This window comes from Garra rufa, chromosome 22 (genome assembly GCF_049309525.1).
Source record: "Garra rufa chromosome 22, GarRuf1.0, whole genome shotgun sequence".
In the NCBI taxonomy this organism is placed as follows: Eukaryota; Metazoa; Chordata; class Actinopteri; order Cypriniformes; family Cyprinidae; genus Garra; species Garra rufa.
This window is the reverse complement of record NC_133382.1, coordinates 41490333-41511401: the sequence shown is the minus strand read 5'-3', so window position 1 is coordinate 41511401 and position 21069 is coordinate 41490333. Positions and strand designations below refer to the sequence as shown.

General features: G+C 26.3%; 1 protein-coding gene across 1 annotated transcript in view; it reads left to right on the top strand.

Annotated features, from left to right (window-relative positions):
• vclb (vinculin b) overlaps positions 1–20267 on the top strand; it is a 48900-nt gene extending 28633 nt beyond the window's left edge. Inside the window, exons 7-20 of the mRNA XM_073828914.1 lie at positions 1713–1803; positions 1885–2032; positions 4283–4436; positions 4520–4695; positions 8482–8672; positions 8756–8955; positions 11311–11589; positions 11714–11822; positions 13214–13516; positions 15208–15332; positions 15416–15601; positions 16099–16302; positions 18435–18539; positions 18618–20267. Of these exons, the coding sequence (XP_073685015.1) occupies positions 1713–1803; positions 1885–2032; positions 4283–4436; positions 4520–4695; positions 8482–8672; positions 8756–8955; positions 11311–11589; positions 11714–11822; positions 13214–13516; positions 15208–15332; positions 15416–15601; positions 16099–16302; positions 18435–18539; positions 18618–18764 (2418 nt within the window). The 3' untranslated portion in view covers positions 18765–20267. The remainder of the gene's footprint in view (positions 1–1712; positions 1804–1884; positions 2033–4282; positions 4437–4519; positions 4696–8481; positions 8673–8755; positions 8956–11310; positions 11590–11713; positions 11823–13213; positions 13517–15207; positions 15333–15415; positions 15602–16098; positions 16303–18434; positions 18540–18617) is intronic.
• The last annotated feature ends 802 nt before the right edge of the window (positions 20268–21069 follow it).

The following is a 21069-nucleotide window of genomic DNA, read 5'->3' as shown; positions in this document are numbered from 1 at the left end:
CCACAAGCTTTCTAAAAGACCAGTCTGATGGCTATCTGAGACTGGTTTACGATGTTTTTTAAGCAGGGTGCAATCATTAAAGGTGACTAAAATAAAGAATGAACCTATAATACATAGTCCAGGTTTAAGAAGTGCCTCTGTGGAGCATGTGAGCGTTTGCCAGATGTGTTGAGTGTGTTTCGTCATGAGAGGAACTGTGAGGTTTGTGGGTTTGAGTCTGATGCTGCTGAAGTGTAATCGGCTTGTTTCTGAGGACTCGCATCTGATGTGATGTGTTGCTTTTGACGGGAAATATGTTGCACCGTCAGCTTCAGTGTCACTGAATAAATCACACAGAATATTTGTATGTTTAATATTATCGGTGTGTGTGTGTGTGTGTGTGTGTGTGTGTGTGTGTGTGTGTGTGTGTGTGTGTGTGTGTGTGTTTTATATCTTGTGGTGACAAAGTGTGTGAGTCAGCTTTAGGAAACAGCAGCTGATGAATCTCTTAGCCAAAAAAGGACATACTACAAACTCCCTCTCTCTAACACTCTCTTAATCTCTCCCTCTCTCTTGCTCGCTCTCTTTCTCTCTCTCAATCTCTCTCTCTCTCTCTTTCTTGTCACTCACTCACTCACTCTGTTCAGTTCACTCTTAACTTCTTTAGTAAATTCAGTTCAGTTTCATTCAGTTTGCTTATTATTAATGATAAATGTTTTTGCATTGATTTACTCATTCTATTTATTTATTTATTTATTTTGTTTGATTTTTTTATTATTATTATTTTTACTGGAATCAAAATAAACACATAATACATAGTTTGAGTTGAAAAGAGTTTTATTTTATTTTAATTTGTTTTATTTTATTTTATGTTATTATTAGTTTTGTTTTATTTTATTTAACTTTATTTAAAACAAACTATTTTTATTTTATTCAGGCTTTTGTAACTTTTAAAAACGGATTGAAAAGGGATGGAGGTTTTTGTTTTATTTTATTTTATTTTACTTTATTTAAAACAAAATATTTTTATTTAAGTTAAGATTTAATTTAATATAGATTTTAATATAACTTAAAAACGGAGGTTTATAAAAGGATGACGGTTTTTGTTTTATTTTATTTTATTATTTTATTTTAATAATATTTAACAATATTTGTGTTTAATTTAGGATTCAATTTAATATAGATTTTAATATAACTTTTAAAATGAATTGAAAAGGGGGGTTTTTGTTTTGTTTTATTATTATTTTTTTATTTTATTTAAAACAAATTTAATTTTAAGATTTGATTTAGATTTTAATATAAATTAAAAAAATTATAGTTTATTCTTGTAATATATGTATTTATTAATACATAAATATAATTATATACATAATAATATATAAATAAATAAATATATAAAATGTTTTTTTTTTATTAAATGTATTTCTAGTAAGGCTGCCAAATTGATTAATCACATCCAAAATAAAATTTTGTGGTTACTGATATATATTTATAAAATATTATATTATAAATATAAAAATACATTACATATATTTCTTAATTATATGCATTTTTATGTAAAAAAAAAAATTTATATAAATTATTGAATTTATTGTTATAATTTCTTGCATTGTTATTCTAATCGTATGTGAGTGGAATAAATGGGTTTTGTGTATGAATGCAGACTAAGTTTATTGAGGTCGTACCTATTAATAAAGGTGAGATGTAATGTGTGTGCTGGACATCATTTGCAGGACACAGAGGCCATGAAGAGAGCGCTGGCTCTGATCGACTCCAAAATGGCTCAAGCCAAGAACTGGCTCCGAGATCCACACGCCCAGCCAGGTACTTTCAGTCAAATTGCCTGATCAAATAATCAGATGAGAAGAAAGACTCACAGCTGGCTGTTTGCTGATGCTGTTGCAGGTGACCCTGGCGAACAGGCCATCCGTCAGATCCTGGACGAGGCGGGGAAAGTTGGCGAACTCTGCGCTGGGAAAGAGAGACGAGACATCGTGGGAACGGCCAAAACGCTTGGACAGCTTACCGAGCAGGTGTCTGATCTGCGGGCCAGGTACTCTTTCTCATTTACAGCTGTTTAATTTTATTTTACTTTTACTTTATTTAGTTTTACTTTATTTGATTTTAATTGATTTGTTTCATTTTACTTTATCTTTTTTTTTTCTTTCTTCCTTTATTTTAATTTGCTTCATTTTACTTTTACTTATAAAAAAAATTATTTATTTTTTATTTTCTCATTTTTTATATTTTTATTTTCTTCTTTCTTTCTTTTATTTTAATGTGCTTTATTTCATGTTACTTGAACTTATTTTATTTCTTTTATTTTGTTTTACTTGATTTTATTTTAATTTGCTTTATTTCATTTTACATTATCTTGTTTTATTTATTTATTTTATTTTTTATTTTGTTTTATTTTATTTTACTGTTACTTTACTTTTACTTTAGTTTATTTAATTGATTTATTTCATTTTACTTGTCTTATTTATTTATTTTTTCTTATTTTATATTTTCTTTTTCTTTCTTTTATTTTAATTTGCTTTTTAATTTCATTTTACTTGATCTAATTTATTTATTTTAGTTTTTATTTTATTTAGTTGATTTTATTTTAATTAGCTTTATTTCATTTTACATTATCTTGTTTTATTTATTTAGTTAGTTAATTTGTTTTATTTCGTTTTACTTTATCCTGTTTTATGTATTTTATTTTTTATTTTTTTACTTTTTTATTTTAATTTGCTTTTGTCATTTTACTTTATCTTCTATTTTATTTAGTTTTACTTTAGTTTGTTTTATTTTAATTTGCTTTATTTCATTTTACTTTATTTATTTTATTTTGCTTCATTTCATGTTACGTGAACTTATTTTATTTATTTTATTTTGCTTTACTTTTGTTTATTATATTTTAATTTGCTTTATTTCATTTTACATTATCTTGTTTTATTTATTTATTTTATTTTTTGTTTTGTTTTGTTTTATTTTACTGTTACTTTATTTTACTTTTACTTTAGTTTATTTAATTTTAATTGCTTTTATTTCATTTTACTTGTTTTATTTATTTTTTTTTTCTTATTTTATATTTTCTTTTTCTTTCTTTCCTTTATTTTACTTTGCTTTATTTCATTTTACTTGATCTAATTTATTTATTTTAGTTTTTATTTTATTTAGTTGATTTTATTTTAATTAGCTTTATTTCATTTTACATTATCTTGTTTTATTTATTTAGTTAGTTAATTTGTTTTATTTCATTTTACTTTATCCTGTTTTATGTATTTATTTTATTTTACTTTTTTTTATTTTAATTTGCTTTTGTCATTTTACTTTTTCTTCTATTTTATTTATTTTTACTTTAGTTTGTTTTATTTTAATTTGCTTTATTTCATTTTACTTTATTTGTTTTATTTTGCTTCATTTCATGTTACTTGAATTTATTTTATTTATTTTATTTTGCTTTACTTTTGTTTATTATATTAATTTGCTTTATCTTGTTTTATTTATTTATTTTATTTTACTGTTACTTTATTTTACTTTTACTTTAGTTTATTTAATTTTAATTGCTTTTATTTCATTTTACTTGTTTTATTTATTTATTTTTTCTTATTTTATATTTTCTTTTTCTTTCTTTCCTTTATTTTAATTTGCTTTATTTCATTTTACTTGATCTAATTTTATTTTTTTATTTTTTTATTTTATTTAGTTGATTTTATTTTAATTAGCTTTATTTAATTTTACTTTATCCTGTTTTATGTATTTATTTATTTTTTGTTTTTTTATTTTAATTTGATTTTGTCATTTTACTTTATCTTTTATTTTATTTAGTTTTGCTTTAGTTTGTTTTATTTTAATTTGCTTTATTTCATTTTACTTTATTTATTTATTTTATTTTGCTTCATTCCATGTTACTTGTACTTATTTTATTTATTTTATTTTGCTTTAGTTTATTATATTTTAATTTGCTTTATTTTTACTTTATCTTGTTTTATTTATTATTTTTATTTTATTTTATTTTGTTTTACTTTAGTTTATTATATTTTAATTTGCTTTATTTAATTTTACTTTATCTTGTTTTATTTATTTTATTTTTTTATTGATTTATTTGTTTTACTTTAGTTCATTTTAATTTAATTTGCTTTATTTCATTTTTATATTAAAATATTTACGTTTAATATTTTTAACTAATTCTATTTAATTTGGTCCTGTCAGTGATATAGAAGGAATTACACCAGTGACACACAACCAGAAATTCATCCACAAATTTTTATCTGTTTTCATTCCAAGTTGTTAAATGTGTGTGTCTTGTGCGCAGGGGTTCAGGAACGAGTCCGGTGGCCATTCAGAAAGCGCAGCAGGTGTCTCAGGGTCTGGACGTCCTGACGGGGAAAGTGGAAAATGCGGCGCGTAAACTGGAGGCCATGACCGGTTCCAAACAAGCCATCGCCAAGAGAATCGACGCCGCTCAGGTGAGCCTACCTCTTTGTGTTCGGTCTGCATAAATGTGGTCTAACCAGCATTTTGAGCCTTGTTTATCTTTTGTGAACGGCAGAGCTGGCTGGCGGATCCTCACGGCGGTCCGGAGGGAGAAGAGAACATCAGAGCTCTTCTGGGTGAAGCGAGGAAGATCGCGGATCTCTGCGAAGATCCCAAGGAGCGTGATGACATCCTGCGCAGCATGGGAGAGATCGCCGCCCTCACCGCCAAACTCTCTGAGCTCAAGAAAGCGTAAGTATTATAGCTGTAACAATTCACTTGTTTTCTCCATGCATTGATTACAAAACCTGACGATGCATTTGCAAACACTAAGAATCGAATGAATCGTGATTTTTATAGCGTTTCAGTGCTTTAAAATGGATATGCATTAAATTACCACAAGGACGAATGTAAGTATTGTTTATCAAAATTATATTAAAAATGTTTTTATTTTGCAAAAATAAATTAAAAAAATTATATAATTAAATATTTTGTTAGTCAAAGATTTTTTTATTATTTGTTTAAACATTAAATATTTGTTTATTTTTTTATAAATTTTGTTTTTCAAAATTACATTACAAAAATATTTTTATAATCAAATATTTTGTTTGTCAAAGATAATATTTTATTATTATTTGTTTAAATATTACATGTTAAATATTAGTTCATATTTTTATAAAAAATAATTTAAACGGGTTTTTCTGCAAAATGAATAATTAAAATATTTAATAAATAAAACTAAATATGTTAAAGTGTTTTTATGATGATGTTAATTTTTTGTAAAGTATTCTTTATCAAAATAATATTAAATATGTTAAGGTGTTTTTATCATAATAGGTTAAAATGATTTAAGTATTCATTATCAAAATTATATTAAAATACTAAAATGTTTATATAATTAAATATTTTGTTTGTCAAAGATAACATTTTAATAGAAATAAAATAGAAAACAACAATTGTTTTAATATTGTTTATCAAAATTATATTAATAACTGTTTTTATAAATATTTATATAATCAAATGTTTTGTTTGTCAAAGATAAGTATTAAAGATTTGTTTAAATATTAAATGTTAAATATTTGTATATTTTTATCAACAATATGTTAAAATAATCACATTTAAAACGTTTTTTGGCAAAAGTAGTAATTAAAATATTGAATGTAATAATATTCAATATATTAAAATGTTTTTATCATAATATTAAAAAATGGTTTAAGTATTCTTTATCAAAATGATATTAAAATATGTTTTTTATTTACAAAAAATACTACAATCTTTATATAATTAAATATTTTCAAAGATAATATTTTAATTTGATTTGTTTAAATATGAAATATATATTTATATTTTTATAAACAATATAAAAAATTACATTTAAAAAGTTTTTTTGGCAAAAGTAAAAATTTTAATATTGAAAGAAATACTATTAAATATATTCAAATGATTTATCATAATATTTTAAAATCCTATTCTTTATCAAAATTATATTAAAATATTAGTTTTTTATTTACAGAAATACTATAATGTTTATATAACCAAATATTTTGTTTGTCAACGACAATATTTGAATATAATTTGTTTAAATATTAAATATTTGATTATATTTTATATATATATATATATATATATATATATATATATATATATATATATATATATATATATATAAAAAATGTACATTTTAAAAAGTTATTTGGCCATAGTAATAATTAAAATATTTTATCAAATAAATTAAATATATCAAAGTGTTTTTATATTATTAAAAAAAATATTTAAATATTCTTTATAAAATTATATTAAAATATTTGTTAAAAACTTAAGCCTTTTTTACATTTTTAAAAAATCGTTCTTGAATCAAATCGAAGCCGTATGAATCATGAATCGAATCGAATCAATTCGCTGTTTACCCAAAAATTCACAGCCCTAGTACATATCTCTGAACATCTTGACTTCGAGTTTTGTTCTTTTGTGGGAATTCTTGGCCGGAATCTTTGGAATATTAGTGTTCCGTTCCTGCCCACGTGAGGAATCCCGCTTTCCATTGTTTACCTTTGTTTGATGGTAGTTAAGCAACGGCTGTTTGAGGTTTCTGCTCATTGTGTGGCTATATTTCACAGATATAACTGAGCTTTACTTGTTGATAAGTGCCTCAAAGAAACAGTAATCCTGGCAAACTAATCCTGAGATTAGTCCTGTTTCAACTTGGATTTAGTTTCTTCGGATTGATTAAAATCAGCTGTGATGCAAACTTGTGTTGAAATCCACTGTTTCGTAATGAGAATCTCATTAAATAAATCTGTTTTCTACAAACAAGAAGAAAAACGGTCTTTCTTAGGTTTTCTTCCAAAATAAAAGCTCAGTGGTGTAATGTTTTAAAGCAATTAAGACTGCACTAAATATTATGTTTTCTTTAAATAAAAAAGCTTTTCTGTAAATAATAATAACAATAATAATTAAAAATTATAATAATAATGATAAAATATTAAAAAATATTATTTTTTTGCAGTGCAATAATATTACTTACATTTTTTATTTTATTAATGTTATTATTAATTAAGAATTATATAACTATCAATATTAATAAATAATCATTTAATTTACAGTACAATAGTAATATTAATAGTGTAATTTTATTATTAATTTGATCATGTTGTTGTTATTATTATTATTATTATTATTATTATTATTATTATTTATTAAATATGATTTTTTTATTTGACAGTACAATATTAATAACAGACAATATTATTACTATAGTGTTTTTTAAGGTTTCTATATGTAATGATAAACTATTTAAATAATATTAATAAATACTTTTCGTAATAAATTATTTAGATTTTTCAGTTTTATTTTGCTTAACAATAGTAATAATAATAATAACTCTGTTTTTTTTCTTATTTTAGTTTTGCAATGTTTATGTTCAATGTGCAGTACAATAGCATTATTATAATATTTTTTCATTTATTTAATTTTATAATTACAATATTTAAATAAAGTGATAATAATAGTTTATTATTATTTACATATTAATTGACAGTACAAAAATATTATTACTATAGTATTTTGCTATTTGTTAGGGTTTTTAAATTGAGATAAGTTATTTAAATAATAATACTTATTTTTTACAGTGTAGTAGTATTATTTTTATCGTAGTAGTATTATTAATAATTATTATTATTATTTATTAACTATTATCTATTAACTATACAACAATAATATTATTAATAGTGTTTTTAGGGCTTCTACATTTTGTGATAAACTATTTAAATAATAATAACTTATTTTTTTATTTTACAGTAAATTTGAAAATATTTCATATTAAATTATATATTTATTTATTTATTTTTTAACTTTGATTTCACTTAACAATAATAATAATAATAATAACAATAATAATTCTGTTTTTTTTTTTCTTATTTTAGTTTTGCAATTATGTTCAATTTACAGTGCAATAGTAGTATAATATTTTTTAATTTATTTAATTTATAATTAAATAAAATATTTACATAAAATATTTTTACAGTATTGTTATTGTAATGTATTTCCTCATTGATTTAATTTTCTTAATTTAATAAAATAAAGTATGTTAATAGTAATAATAATAATAAAATTATTACCATTATTATTGCTATTATTATTATTATTATTATTATTATTATTATTATTATATACTAATTTTTATTTGCCAGTTCAGTAACATAACTGTAGTAATTGAGTAGTTTTTTTTATTAATAAACCATTTAAGTAATAATAAATAATTTTATTTTACAGTACAGTAGCTTCAATTTCCTAATTGATTTATTTTCATAATTTATTATTATTATTGTGTTGTTGTTTGTAAAAATTCAGGATTTTTTTTTTGTTTGTTTTTTTTTTTTTTTTAAATGGTCTAGGGTGGATTTTATTAGATTAGTAGATTTAGCCTCTTCAGAGTAAATTAGTCCTACTTGAATGTGTCTTTATTGGACATGTGATGGAATTTTGATAATAAATTCTATTTTATTCAGTAATTCTGTCTTCTCTCATGTGTGTGTTCAGAGGTAAAGGCGACACCCCAGAAGCTCGAGCTCTGGCCAAACAGATCGCCACGGCTCTGCAGAACCTCCAGTCCAAAACCAGCAAAGCGGTGGCCAACACTCGACCCGCCAAAGCCGCCGTTCACCTGGAGGGGAAGATCGAACAGGCGCAGAGATGGATCGACAACCCCACGGTGGACGACAGCGGCGTCGGTGCGACTCTCATCCGGCTCTGTCTTCATACGCCGTCACGAGTGATCTTGATATTCGTGATGATTGTGTGTTTGCGATTCCAGGTCAGGCTGCGATCCGTGGGTTGGTGGCTGAAGGCCGTCGTCTGGCCAATGCGCTGCCGGTGTCTCAGCGGTCAGATCTGCTGGGGAAATGTGAAGAGGTGGAGCACCTGATGGGGCAGTTAGCCGAGTTGGCGGCCCGCGGGGAGGGAGACGGTCCTCAGGCCCGCGCCATCGCTCAACAGCTGCAGGACACGCTCAAAGTAAGACGTTATGTGGTGTATATAACTTTCTGGTTCGGCCGGACCTACAAAAACAACATGCTGAAATGTTCTGACATCACAACCATGAGCTCATTAGCATATGACTGCCATCATTTACATAGAAACACATGGTTGGTCAAAGTTAGTCGAACATGGCAGAACTGTTTTATTATTATTTATATATTGCTAAAGTGTTTATTAATAATAAACTTGAATGAGCTTTTATTTTTGTATTTTTAGTTTTAATTATTTTCTTTGTAATAAGTTTGTTTCCATTCTATTTTAATTCATTAATAATTATTTTTTGTCATTGTTTTTTTCTCTACTAATTTTAGTACTGCCAAAGTGAACATTTCAATTTTTTTTAATTTATAATTTAATATTATTTAGCATTAAATATTTCATATGAAAAACAACATATTTAGATTTTTATTTCAGTTTCATTTGACTTAACAATTATTTTTGTCATGTTAGCACTTGCACTTAAATTTATTTTATATCAGTTATTTGCCAAGACATTTCTAATTTCCAGTTTTAATTAGTTTTTTAATGTTTTCATAATAAATATTTAAAAATTAAATTAAATATTTGTGTATTTTATTTCACTTAACAAAATTATTTTAATAATAATAATTCTCTTTTTATTTCATTTTAGTTGTTTACAAATAAATATAAAATCGGTTTTTAATCACTAATATCAACTGTACCTTAGGTTAGTCAATCATGACAGAGCTATTTTATTATTATTTATATACTGTTAAGTATTTATTAATAATAATCTTGAAGGAGCTTTTGTTTTTTATTTTTTATTATTTTCTTTGTAATAACTTCTCATTCTTTCAATTATTATTCTAAATAGTAGTTTTTTCTGTCATTTATTTTTATTTCAGTTTTAGTTTTAGTAGTTTTAGTACTTCCATTTTAACTTATTTTATTTCAGTTGTCTGCCAAATCAACAATTTTTAATTTCCTGTTTTATTTTTAATATTCATATTAAATATTAAATATTAAATTAAGTGTTTCATATTACATTTTTAAATATTAAATTAAATATTTAGATTTTTATTTACATTGTATTTCAGCTAACAAGAGTAATAATAACATTAATAATTTTGTTTTATTCTCATTTCAGTTTTGTAATTATCTTATGTGCTTTTGTCATTTTTTGTAATAACGTTCTTCTAATAATTTTTGTTAATAATTCATAATTTTTAGAAACCATAATTATTCTGTAATTTGTTTTTATTTCAGTTTTAGTTTAATTAATTTCAGTACTTACACTTCAATTTATTTTTTCGCAGTTATTTGCCAAGGCAACATTTATATTTTCCAGTTTTAATTTGTTTTTTAATGTTTTTCGTAAAAAAAAAAATCATATTAATTTAAAAATTACATTTTTATTTCAGTGTTATTTCACTAAACAAAACTTTTAAAACAATAATAATTCAGTTTTCTTTTCATGTCAGTTTTGTCATTTTTATGTGCTTTTGTCATATTTTGTGAACTTTCTTCTAATAATTATTCTGTAACTGTATTGATTTCAGTTTTAATAATTTTCATATTTCCACGCCAACTTATTTTATTTCAGTTATTTGTATAAGTTTGTATATTTCATCTTAACTTATAAACGTAACTTATTTCGTATAAACTTATTATATACCTTTTTTTTGTAATAAAAAATTGTTTCATATTAAATTGAATATTTAGATTTCAGTTAACAAAACTATATGTAATACAAAATGGTCATGAAAAACTAAATTATGGTTAAGAAACACTAACTTTAAAAATGTTAAAAAATAAATGTGAAGTGTAGAAAATATTTCCTTTAATATACATGCAAATACACAACTATCACTATTTATTTAAGCAATTAATGCATTAATGAGACAAGTAAGTGCACAGAAACACAGGGTGTATTTAATATCACAAATGCTCAATGATACAGTAAAGAGCTCCACCTGCTGGTGAATATGAACACAATCATGACATATTTCACTTTTTCCTCAAAATTATATACATATTACCTTAAAAATGTTTGAGGTCAACTGTTTTCAACATTAATAATAATCCGAAATGTTTCTTAAGCAGCAAATCCGCATATTAGAATGATTTCTGAAGGATCATGTGACATTGAAGACTGAAGTAATGCTGCTGAAAATTCAGCTTTGATCGCAAAAATAAATTACATTTTAACAGATGAACACATAGAAAACAGCTATTTTAAATTTTAATAATATTTCACAATTGTGCTATTATTACCGTATTTTTGAACAAATAAATGCAGCCTTGGTGAGAAAAAACAGCTTTTTTTTTTTTTTTTTCACAAACATTGATGTGTTTGTGTGTTTTTCCCAGGAGCTGAAGGGTAAGATGCAGGAAGCCATGACACAGGAAGTGTCTGACATCTTCAGTGACACAACTACACCAATCAAACTCCTGGCGGTGGCAGCGACGGCTCCTCCGGACGCACCCAACAGAGATGATATGTTTGAGGAACGGGCCGCTAACTTTGAGAATCACGCTGGCCGTCTGGGAGCCACGGCGGAGAAAGCAGCCGCTGTGGGAACCGCAAACAAGAGCACGGTTGAGGGAATCCAGGCGGCCGTCAAATCAGCCAGAGATCTGACGCCTCAGGTAACAGTCATTGTGCAGTTCTTATATTTTTGGTTTCTTCACACAAGATTAAAGCTGGTTGAAAATTGACTGTAAATTAAGTGTGATTTTGTTTATATATATATATATATATTTTTTTTTTTAGGTTGTCTCTGCAGCTCGAATCCTTCTGAAAAATCCTGGAAACCAAGCGGCTTATGAACACTTTGAGACCATGAAGAATCAGTGGATCGACAATGTTGAGAAAATGACAGGTGACAAACTTGAGCTAAAATGACATGAGCACTCCATTTGTTTATTAATTCATTTTTACTTACTACGTTTTATTTTGTATTTATTTCCTGTTTATTTTAGTTTTTAGCATATATATAGCATATATATTTTTATTTTCAGCATATATTTTTATGTCAAAAAGGATGAAATCTGCTGATCTGAATATATTTATTTTTATTTATTTAATTTGAAAGTTATTTTACATTTTTATTTTATTTCACTCGCAATTTTTTTTCATGTATATTATTTTAGTTTTATTTTACCTCAGTTTATCAGTTAATATTTTTAATAATATATAATTTTTTTAATAATTTTAAATATTTTATGTTAAACTAAATATTTCGATTTTTAGATGGATTTTAAAATAGGTCTATTTAAAAATAAATATATTTTTATTTTATTTTATATTGATTTGATTTATTATAGATTTTATTGTTATTATATATATATATATATATATATATATATATATATATAATTATTTTAAGATATTTTAATATCGTTTTATGTCAGACAGCACACTGTCTAATGTATTTATTTTTATTTATTTCGTTTTATTTTACTTTTTATTATTATTTTATTTGACGTTTTTTAATTTGATTTTTTAAAATTTCATTCATTTTATTTTTAGCAAAAATCTTTGTCAGATAGGATGTTGTCTATCTATCTTATCTAACATATTTATTTAATTAGATTTTAATTAGTTTTATTTTTTTATTTTATTTAGTAACTTTTTTAATAGTTATTTTACCCAGAAAACTAGCAAAAAAAGTGCAATGAAAAATAATTTAGTTTTCTCAAATAGTGCTGGTTTTTATTGTTTTTATTTATTTAGTTTTTTCCCCGTTTATTTCATATTTTATTTTTATTTTATTTGTTTTTTGTTTTTGTTTTTTATGTCAGAAAGAAAGCAATCTGCTGATCTAATATATTTATTTTGATTTATATTAATTTATTTAAGTTTAAACTTTAAATTTTATATAAAAAAAATATTTTTTTAATCTTTTTATAATTTTATTTTATTTTATTTACAGTTTTTTTTTTTTTTTTTTAGGAAAAAAACTTTTTCTGTCAGATGGGATGCAGTCTGTTGCTGTCTGATGTATTTGTTTTATTTTACATTTTATTTTTATTTATTTTATATTTTTATTTTATTTTTGGTAAATATCTTTTTATGTCAGACAGGACATGCACTACTCAACAAAAATCAAATATGTGGAGAAAAAAAAAAAAAACTTTTTTTTTTTTATTACAATGTTTGCCTGAATAGTGCTGTGTTTTGTTGTTTTTATTTATTTTGGGTTTTTTCTTTTCTTTTTTTTTTGTATTGAAAGCTTTATGAACAAATCCTGACTCTCTTTATCTATGTCAGGTCTGGTGGATGAAGCGATTGACACCAGGTCACTGTTGGACGCATCAGAAGAAGCTATTAAGAAAGATCTGGAAAAGTGTCAGGTAGCTATGGCCAATCACCAGCCTCAGATGCTGGTCGCCGGGGCAACCAGCATCGCCCGACGAGCCAATCGGATCCTGCTGGTGGCGAAGCGAGAGGTGGAGAACTCAGAGGACCCGAAGTTCAGAGAAACTGTGAAAGCAGCGTCTGACGAACTCAGCAGAACCATCTCACCCATGGTCATGGATGCCAAAGCTGTGGCCGCCAACATACAGGACCAAGGTGAGACATGCAGAAACACGTTAAGCAACCAACTACAACCCCCAGCATCATTAGTACAGGCTAGCATCATTCATATTTTATTGAAAAATTCTGGCCACTTTTAAACATATATGTGAAGAATGCTTGGTTGAAACTAGTGCTGCACTTTTTGAGGAAAATATCTAATTATGAGTTTTCTGATTAAAAACTGGCTTTTCAGTTTAAAATGCAATTTTGTTTTGCTTTACACTTCGGCCAAAACTTTAGTGAAATAAGTAAATAAATATATTTAAATATAAATATATTTAAATATAAAATTATAAATAAATATATTTTAGATACATATAGTGACTATAAAATTATTATTTTTAAATAAATTATTATTATTAATTATTGTTATCGCTACTGCTCCTAAGTAAAAATATTAAAACAAATAAGAAATATTACTATTGCTATGCTTGTTTGTTTGTCACTTCACAATTTGCCAAAATGTTGTGGTTTATTATAATAAATAAAGAATATAATATAATATAATATAATATATTATAATATAATATAATATAATATAATAAAGAATAAAATATAATAAATATGATTATAAAATTATTATTACTATTATTATTATTATTATTATTGCTACATAAAAATATAATAATAATAATAATAATATCATTTTACAGTTTGGCCAAAAATGCTGTGATTTTTTTTTTTTTTTTTTGTGTAAATATGATTATAAAATCATAATAATAATTATTAATATTATTATTAAATTATTAAAATAAGAAATATTTACTGATGTGCATGTTATTCATTATTGTTATTGCTAAATTGTAAATTAAATATTATAAATTAAATTAACACAATAAACATATTACTATTATAAATTATTATAAAAGTATAAAAGTATTAAAACATTATTATTATTATTATTATTATTATTATTATTATTATTATTATTATTATTAAATAAAATTATTTAACAAAATTATAAATGTTATTATTGTAATAATTCACTGTTCATGTTTTTAGGGCTTCAAAATTGTCCTAAAATGTGATTTATATATAAATATGACTATAACATTTTTAATAATTTATTATTATTACCAAATAAAATGTTAAATAAAATACAAATATTACTATAATAAAATTATTGTTATGATTATTATTTTTACTACTAATTAAAATATTAAACACTGAAATAGGAAATATAACTTTCTAATATTTCATTGTAAATTAAACATTTATTTATTTATTTATTTTTAAAAATAAATTTGTTTATAAATTATTATTATCAATGACCAAATAAATGTTTTAGGGCTTCAAAATTGGCCAGAAATGTGATATTCTTTTTAATATATAAATATGATTATGACAAAAAAATAAATTTGTTTATAAATTATTATTATTATTATTATTATTATTATTATTATTATTATTATTATAAATGACCAAATGAATGTTTGGGGGTTTCAAATTTGGCCAGAAATAAAAAAAATTTTTTTTAAACTAAATTAAATATTAAACAAAATAAAAAAATATAACTATAATATTTCATTATAAATTAAAAAAATCCAGTGTAGGGAAAGAAAAAAAAAAAGAAAAAAAAAAAAAATATATATATATATATATATATATACACACACATATACACAAGTCGAGAAAAATGGTCGGCATACATCACATGAACCAGTAACCATTGTCTTCCTGTACAGGCCTTCAGAGGGGCTTCCTGGACTCTGGTTTTAAGATCCTGGGTGCCGTGGCTAAAGTCCGGGAGGCGTTCCAGCCGCAGGAACCGGACTTCCCTCCTCCACCTCCAGACCTAGAACACTTGCAGGTAAGATTCCCCTCAGACGCCCACAGCTGCACTCATTCACTGCACCATTATCATTTTAAACACAAATCCCGCTTTTCCTTCAGATAAGCGACCACGCCGCTCCTCCAAAACCGCCTCTGCCAGAGGGTGAGGTGCCTCCTCCCAGACCTCCGCCACCAGAGGAGAAAGACGAGGAGTTCCCCGAGCAGCAGGCCGGAGAGATGGTCAGCGAGCCCATGATGGTGGCCGCTCGCCAGCTGCACGACGAGGCCCGCAAGTGGTCCAGCAAAGTGAGTCTGCCGCTTGGCTTTGGGTTGGTTTGAGCATATGTGGCCCTGGACCACAAAACCAGTCACAAGGTTAAATTTTACAAAACTGAGATATATACATCCAATAAATAAGCTTTCTATTGATGTATGGTTTGTTAGGATAGGACAATATTTGGCCGAGATACATCTATTTGAAAATCTGGAATCTAAGGGTGCAAAAAAATCAAAATACTGAGAAAATCACCTTTAAAGTTGTCCAAATGAAGTTCTTAACAATGCATATTACTAATCAAAAATTACATTTTGATATATTTATAGTAGGAATTTTACAGAAAATCTTCATGGAACATGATCTTTACTTAATTTCCTAATGATTTTTGGCATAAAAGAAAAATCTATAATTTTGACCCATACAATGTATTTTTGGCTATTGCTACAAATATACCCCAGCGACTTAAGACTGGTTTTTTGGTCCAGGGTTACATATGTGCAGGTTATTAAACGCAGTTTTTTTGCAGGGTAATGATATCATTGGTGCCGCTAAACGCATGGCTCTGCTGATGGCGGAGATGTCCCGACTGGTCCGCGGCGGCAGCGGGAATAAGAGAGCGCTCATCCAGTGCGCCAAAGACATCGCCAAAGCCTCAGACGAGGTCACACGACTCGCCAAAGAAGTCGCCAAACAGTGCACAGATAAACGCATACGAACCAACCTACTGCAGGTAAGAACAACGAATCCTTGGTTCAGATACAGTTCATTATGGTTGATGTGTATCAGGGTTTTATTTTATTTTATTTGTTAGTCTTGTATGCCAGCTCTTCATCCGCAATTTTTTTTCTTTTCTTTTTTCTTTTTTACCCAAAAAGCTCAAACGCAAGCCAGATTGAAGGGACTGGATAATGCTATTTTGCCATTGCTTTTAGGACTGCATCATTTGTGGAAAAAAAGAAAAAATATTTTATTTATTTTATTTTATTTTATTTATACTGGGATGCCAGCACTTGATCATACTTTTTTTTTTCTTTTGTACCCAGAAAGCTAGCAAAGAAATCATCTGATTTGTATCAGATTTTCTTTTATTTTACATTTGTATTGTTAAATAAAATTAATATTTAAATTAATATTGTTAATAATATAATTTTGTTGTTACTATTATTGTACTATTTAGATTATTATTAATTACAATTATTACTTTCAGATAAAGTATCCGCACTCTTCTGAATAAATTGTAACTTGTTATTAAAAATTTAAATATTTAAAAAATAAATAAAATATCTAAATTAATCAAACTATTAATCAAAAATAAGTATTACTACTGTGATATTTCACTGCAAAAATTTTAAGCAAAAAAGCTGTAAAATTACCAAAATAATATTTATAGCACTTCAAATTTCCATTTTCAAACGATAAACCATTTATTTTGTTTTATTTATTTATTTTTATTACTATTATTATTATTATTATTATTATTTATTTATTTATTTATTTATTGTCAGATTGGGATGCTAGCACTTGATCTGCATATTTTTTAATGCAAAAATTTTAAGCAAAAAAGCTGAATTACCAAAATAATATTTATAGCACTCCAAATGTCCATTTTCAAATGTTAAACCATTTATTTTATTTTATTTATTATTATTTTTTTATATATATATTTTTTAATTATTATTATTATTATTATTTTTGGTCAGATTGGGATGCTAGCACTTGATCTGAATTTTTCTTAATGCAAAAATTTTTAGGCAAAAAAGCTGTAAAATTACCAAAATAATATTTATAGCACTCAATTTCCATTTTCAAACGTTAAACCATTTATTATTATTTTTTTTTTAATTATTATTATTATTATTATTATTATTATTTATTTATTTATTTATTTTTTTTTTTTTGTCAGATTGGGATGCTAGCACTTGATCTGCATATTTTTTAATACAAAAATTTTAAGCAAAAAAGCTGTAAAATTACCAAAATAATATTTATAGCACTCCAAATTTCCATTTTCAAATGTTAAACCATTTATTTTATTTTATTTATTATTATTATTTTTTTAATATATTTTTTTAATTATTATTTTTATTATTTTTGGTCAGATTGGGATGCTAGCACTTGATCTGAATTTTTCTTAATGCAAAAATTTTTAGGCAAAAAAGCTGTAAAATTACCAAAATAATATTTATAGCACTCCTAATTTCCATTTTCAAACGTTAAACCATTTATTTTATTTTATTTATTATTTTTATTATTATTATTATTATTTTTATTTTATTTTATTTTTTTCAGATTTGGATGCTAGCACTTGATCTGCATATTTTTTTAATCCAAAAATTTTAAGCAAAAAAGCTGTAAAATTACCAAAATAATATTTATGGCTTTTTTTGACAACTTCGTTTCCAAGCATTAAACCATCTAGCTCTTGGGGGATTTTGACTCACCAAAGTGACTCTTGTGAATCTATTCACCAAAAAGATTGTTCAGTGTTTCTTTGTGTCCATATTCACACACTTCAGCAAGATTCACAAGCAGTTTATTCAGAATCAGACCCCTTGTACAGTCTTAAAACATGCCAATCCAATCCAGCCAATGAAAGGCTGTGAAGTAGCATGCATTCAAATCATGCTTTTTAGTGTACAAAAAACAGATGCATGCATGGAAATGAATGAGAATGCTGATTTAACATGATTACAACAGTTAAAATGACCCAGAACAAACTTTTTGGACCAGGGATAGTGTAGTGGAAGCAAAGAGACATGCTTCTTTTTCCACTTTTTGACTGTTTGTTCTTGTAACAATGCCTCAAGTGTGAAACCGCTCATTTTTAATGCTGTTTCCATGTGTTTGTGTGTCTTTCTGCAGGTGTGTGAGAGGATTCCCACCATCAGCACACAGCTGAAGATCCTCTCCACGGTGAAAGCCACCATGTTGGGACGCACCAACATCAGCGAGGAAGAATCAGAGCAGGTCAGATCTCACCCTCCACACCTTTCCAAACCCTTTTTGTTGATCAAACTCATCTAAAGTGTGCTGGTTCTCTCATAGGCCACCGAGATGCTGGTCCATAACGCTCAGAACCTGATGCAGTCGGTGAAGGAGACGGTGAGAGAAGCCGAGGCCGCCTCCATCAAGATCCGCACGGACGCCGGATTCACCCTGCGCTGGGTTCGCAAGACGCCCTGGTACCAGTGAGAAAAGAACTGGTGCTGATATCCCAGCATGCACTGGGGGAAGCAGTGAATCCAGGTCCTAAATATCAGCGTCCACATCTGGACTAAATTATTCCATATCATCGTGCAAAAGAAGGGACGTACTTGTTTGATTGCTTTTCTAATATGATGTATTTTGTTTCGATGGATCTTTTTTTTTTTCCTATCATATTTTGGTCATATTTTCCTTTTTTTTACAGAAACTGAAGCCATTCATTTATATATGTACACTGCCATTCAGTAAGATTTTTAATGCTTTTTAAAAGAGACTTTTCTTCTCATCAGGGCTGTGTACATTCGATTAAAAATACAGAAAAGAACATAATATCGTGAAAATGTTTAAAATAGTGGTTTTCTATTTTAATATACTTTAAAATATAATTTATTTTTGTGATGCAAAGCTGGATTTTCAGCATCATTACTGCAGTCTTCAGCATCACATGATATTACAGAAATTGTGCAAATATACTGATTTATTACTTTTATTATCAAAGTTGTGTTGTTTTTTTAGTCTTTGATGAATAAAAAGTTAAAAAGAACAGCATTTATTTAAAATAGAAATCTTTTCTAACTATCTACTATCACTTTTGATCACTTTAACACATCCTTGCTGAATAAAAGTATTAGTTTCTTTCAAAAGAGAGAGAGAAAGAAAAAATGTACTGACCTCAAACTTTGAACGAGGTGCTTATTGTTACAAAAGTATTTTATTTTAAAATAAATGCTGTTCTTTTTAATGTTTCATTCATCAAAGAATCTTGAAAAAAGCATCACAGGTTCCAAAAAAATATTAAGCAGCACAACCGTTTAATAAACTGATAATAAATCAGAATGATTTCTGAAGGATAATGCATCACTGAAAACTGCAGTAATGATGCTGAAAATTCAGCTTTGCATCACAGGAATAAATTATATTTTAAAGTATATTAAAACAGTAAACCACTATTTTAAATAGCATTAACATTTCACAATATTACAGTTTTTTTCTATATTTTTAATCAAATAAATGCAGCCTTGATGAGCCATAAAGCTTTAAAAAGCATTAAAAATTGTCCTGATTCCAAACTTTTGAGCAGCAGTGTATATATTTCTATATCATATCATACCATCAGCCTTGTTTTCACTCTTGGATTCTTTCATTCAGGGATGACAAACTGCAAACTCAAGTACTGAAATGAATAGGGAATTGAACATGTGACCTGGTGCTTCCTGTAATCTATGCCAAACCAGTCCGTTTGCATTATATAGCCACACACATGCGCACTGCCGTCCCCGTATTTCCACTAAGGCATCACTGTGCTCGATACACTACTACAGAAAGCATACTCAAGTATATTTATGTGAGTGAGAATCGGCTCTTTGCATTTATTTGCCTTTTCTATCGCTGAGACCAGCAGTTTTAATGTAAATAATGTGTTCATCTTTGAAGACAGCCTGTAAGACCTGATGTGCCTTGTCATAATAAAAGAACTAATTATCAACTCAATCCTACGTGTGGGACTGTATTTGTTGGCATTTTTTAAAATGAGAAATGAATATGCATTGTATAATGGTTTAAAAGTCATGAAAATGAGGTGTTCTAGAGAAAAATCCTTCAGGTTCCACTAATTCTTTATATTTCCAGCATTTTTGTGTATTTGAACCCTTTCCAACAATGACTGTTTGATTTTGAGATCCATCTTTTCACACTGAGGACAACTGAGGGACTCATATGCAACTATTACAGAAGGTTCAAACACTCACTGATGCTTCAGAAGGAAAAACCATGCGTTAATTCATGCATGAAAACTTTTGGAATTTGAAGATCAGGGTAAATGTGACTTATTTTGTCTTCTGGAAAACATGTAAGTATGTTCTGTAGCTTCTGAAGGGCAGAACTAAGTGGGGGAAAAAGTTATGATATTTAGGGAAAATAAGAAAAATGTACACATCTACATTCTGTTCAAAAGTTTTCACCCTCTGTTTTTTTTTTTTTTTTAACTACAATATCCCCAATTAAAGTTACAAAGTGTTTTTAGGGAAAAGAAAGAATAATTATTAAGGGGAAATTTTGGGAAATATATTTTTTTTATCTATAATAGAAATATAAATGGAACTCTTACAACCCAAATTAAATAATTTTTATTTATAATTTAATATTGCAAATAAAATCTAAGGTTATCCTCACTATTAGTTGTGTTTTATTTATTTTTTTCTGAATGCATTTAACAAATCTAATTCTTGTTCTCAAGTCTAAAAGTTGTCACAGTTAACACTGTCATTTATTGTGTTCTAAAACTTTTTGTTAT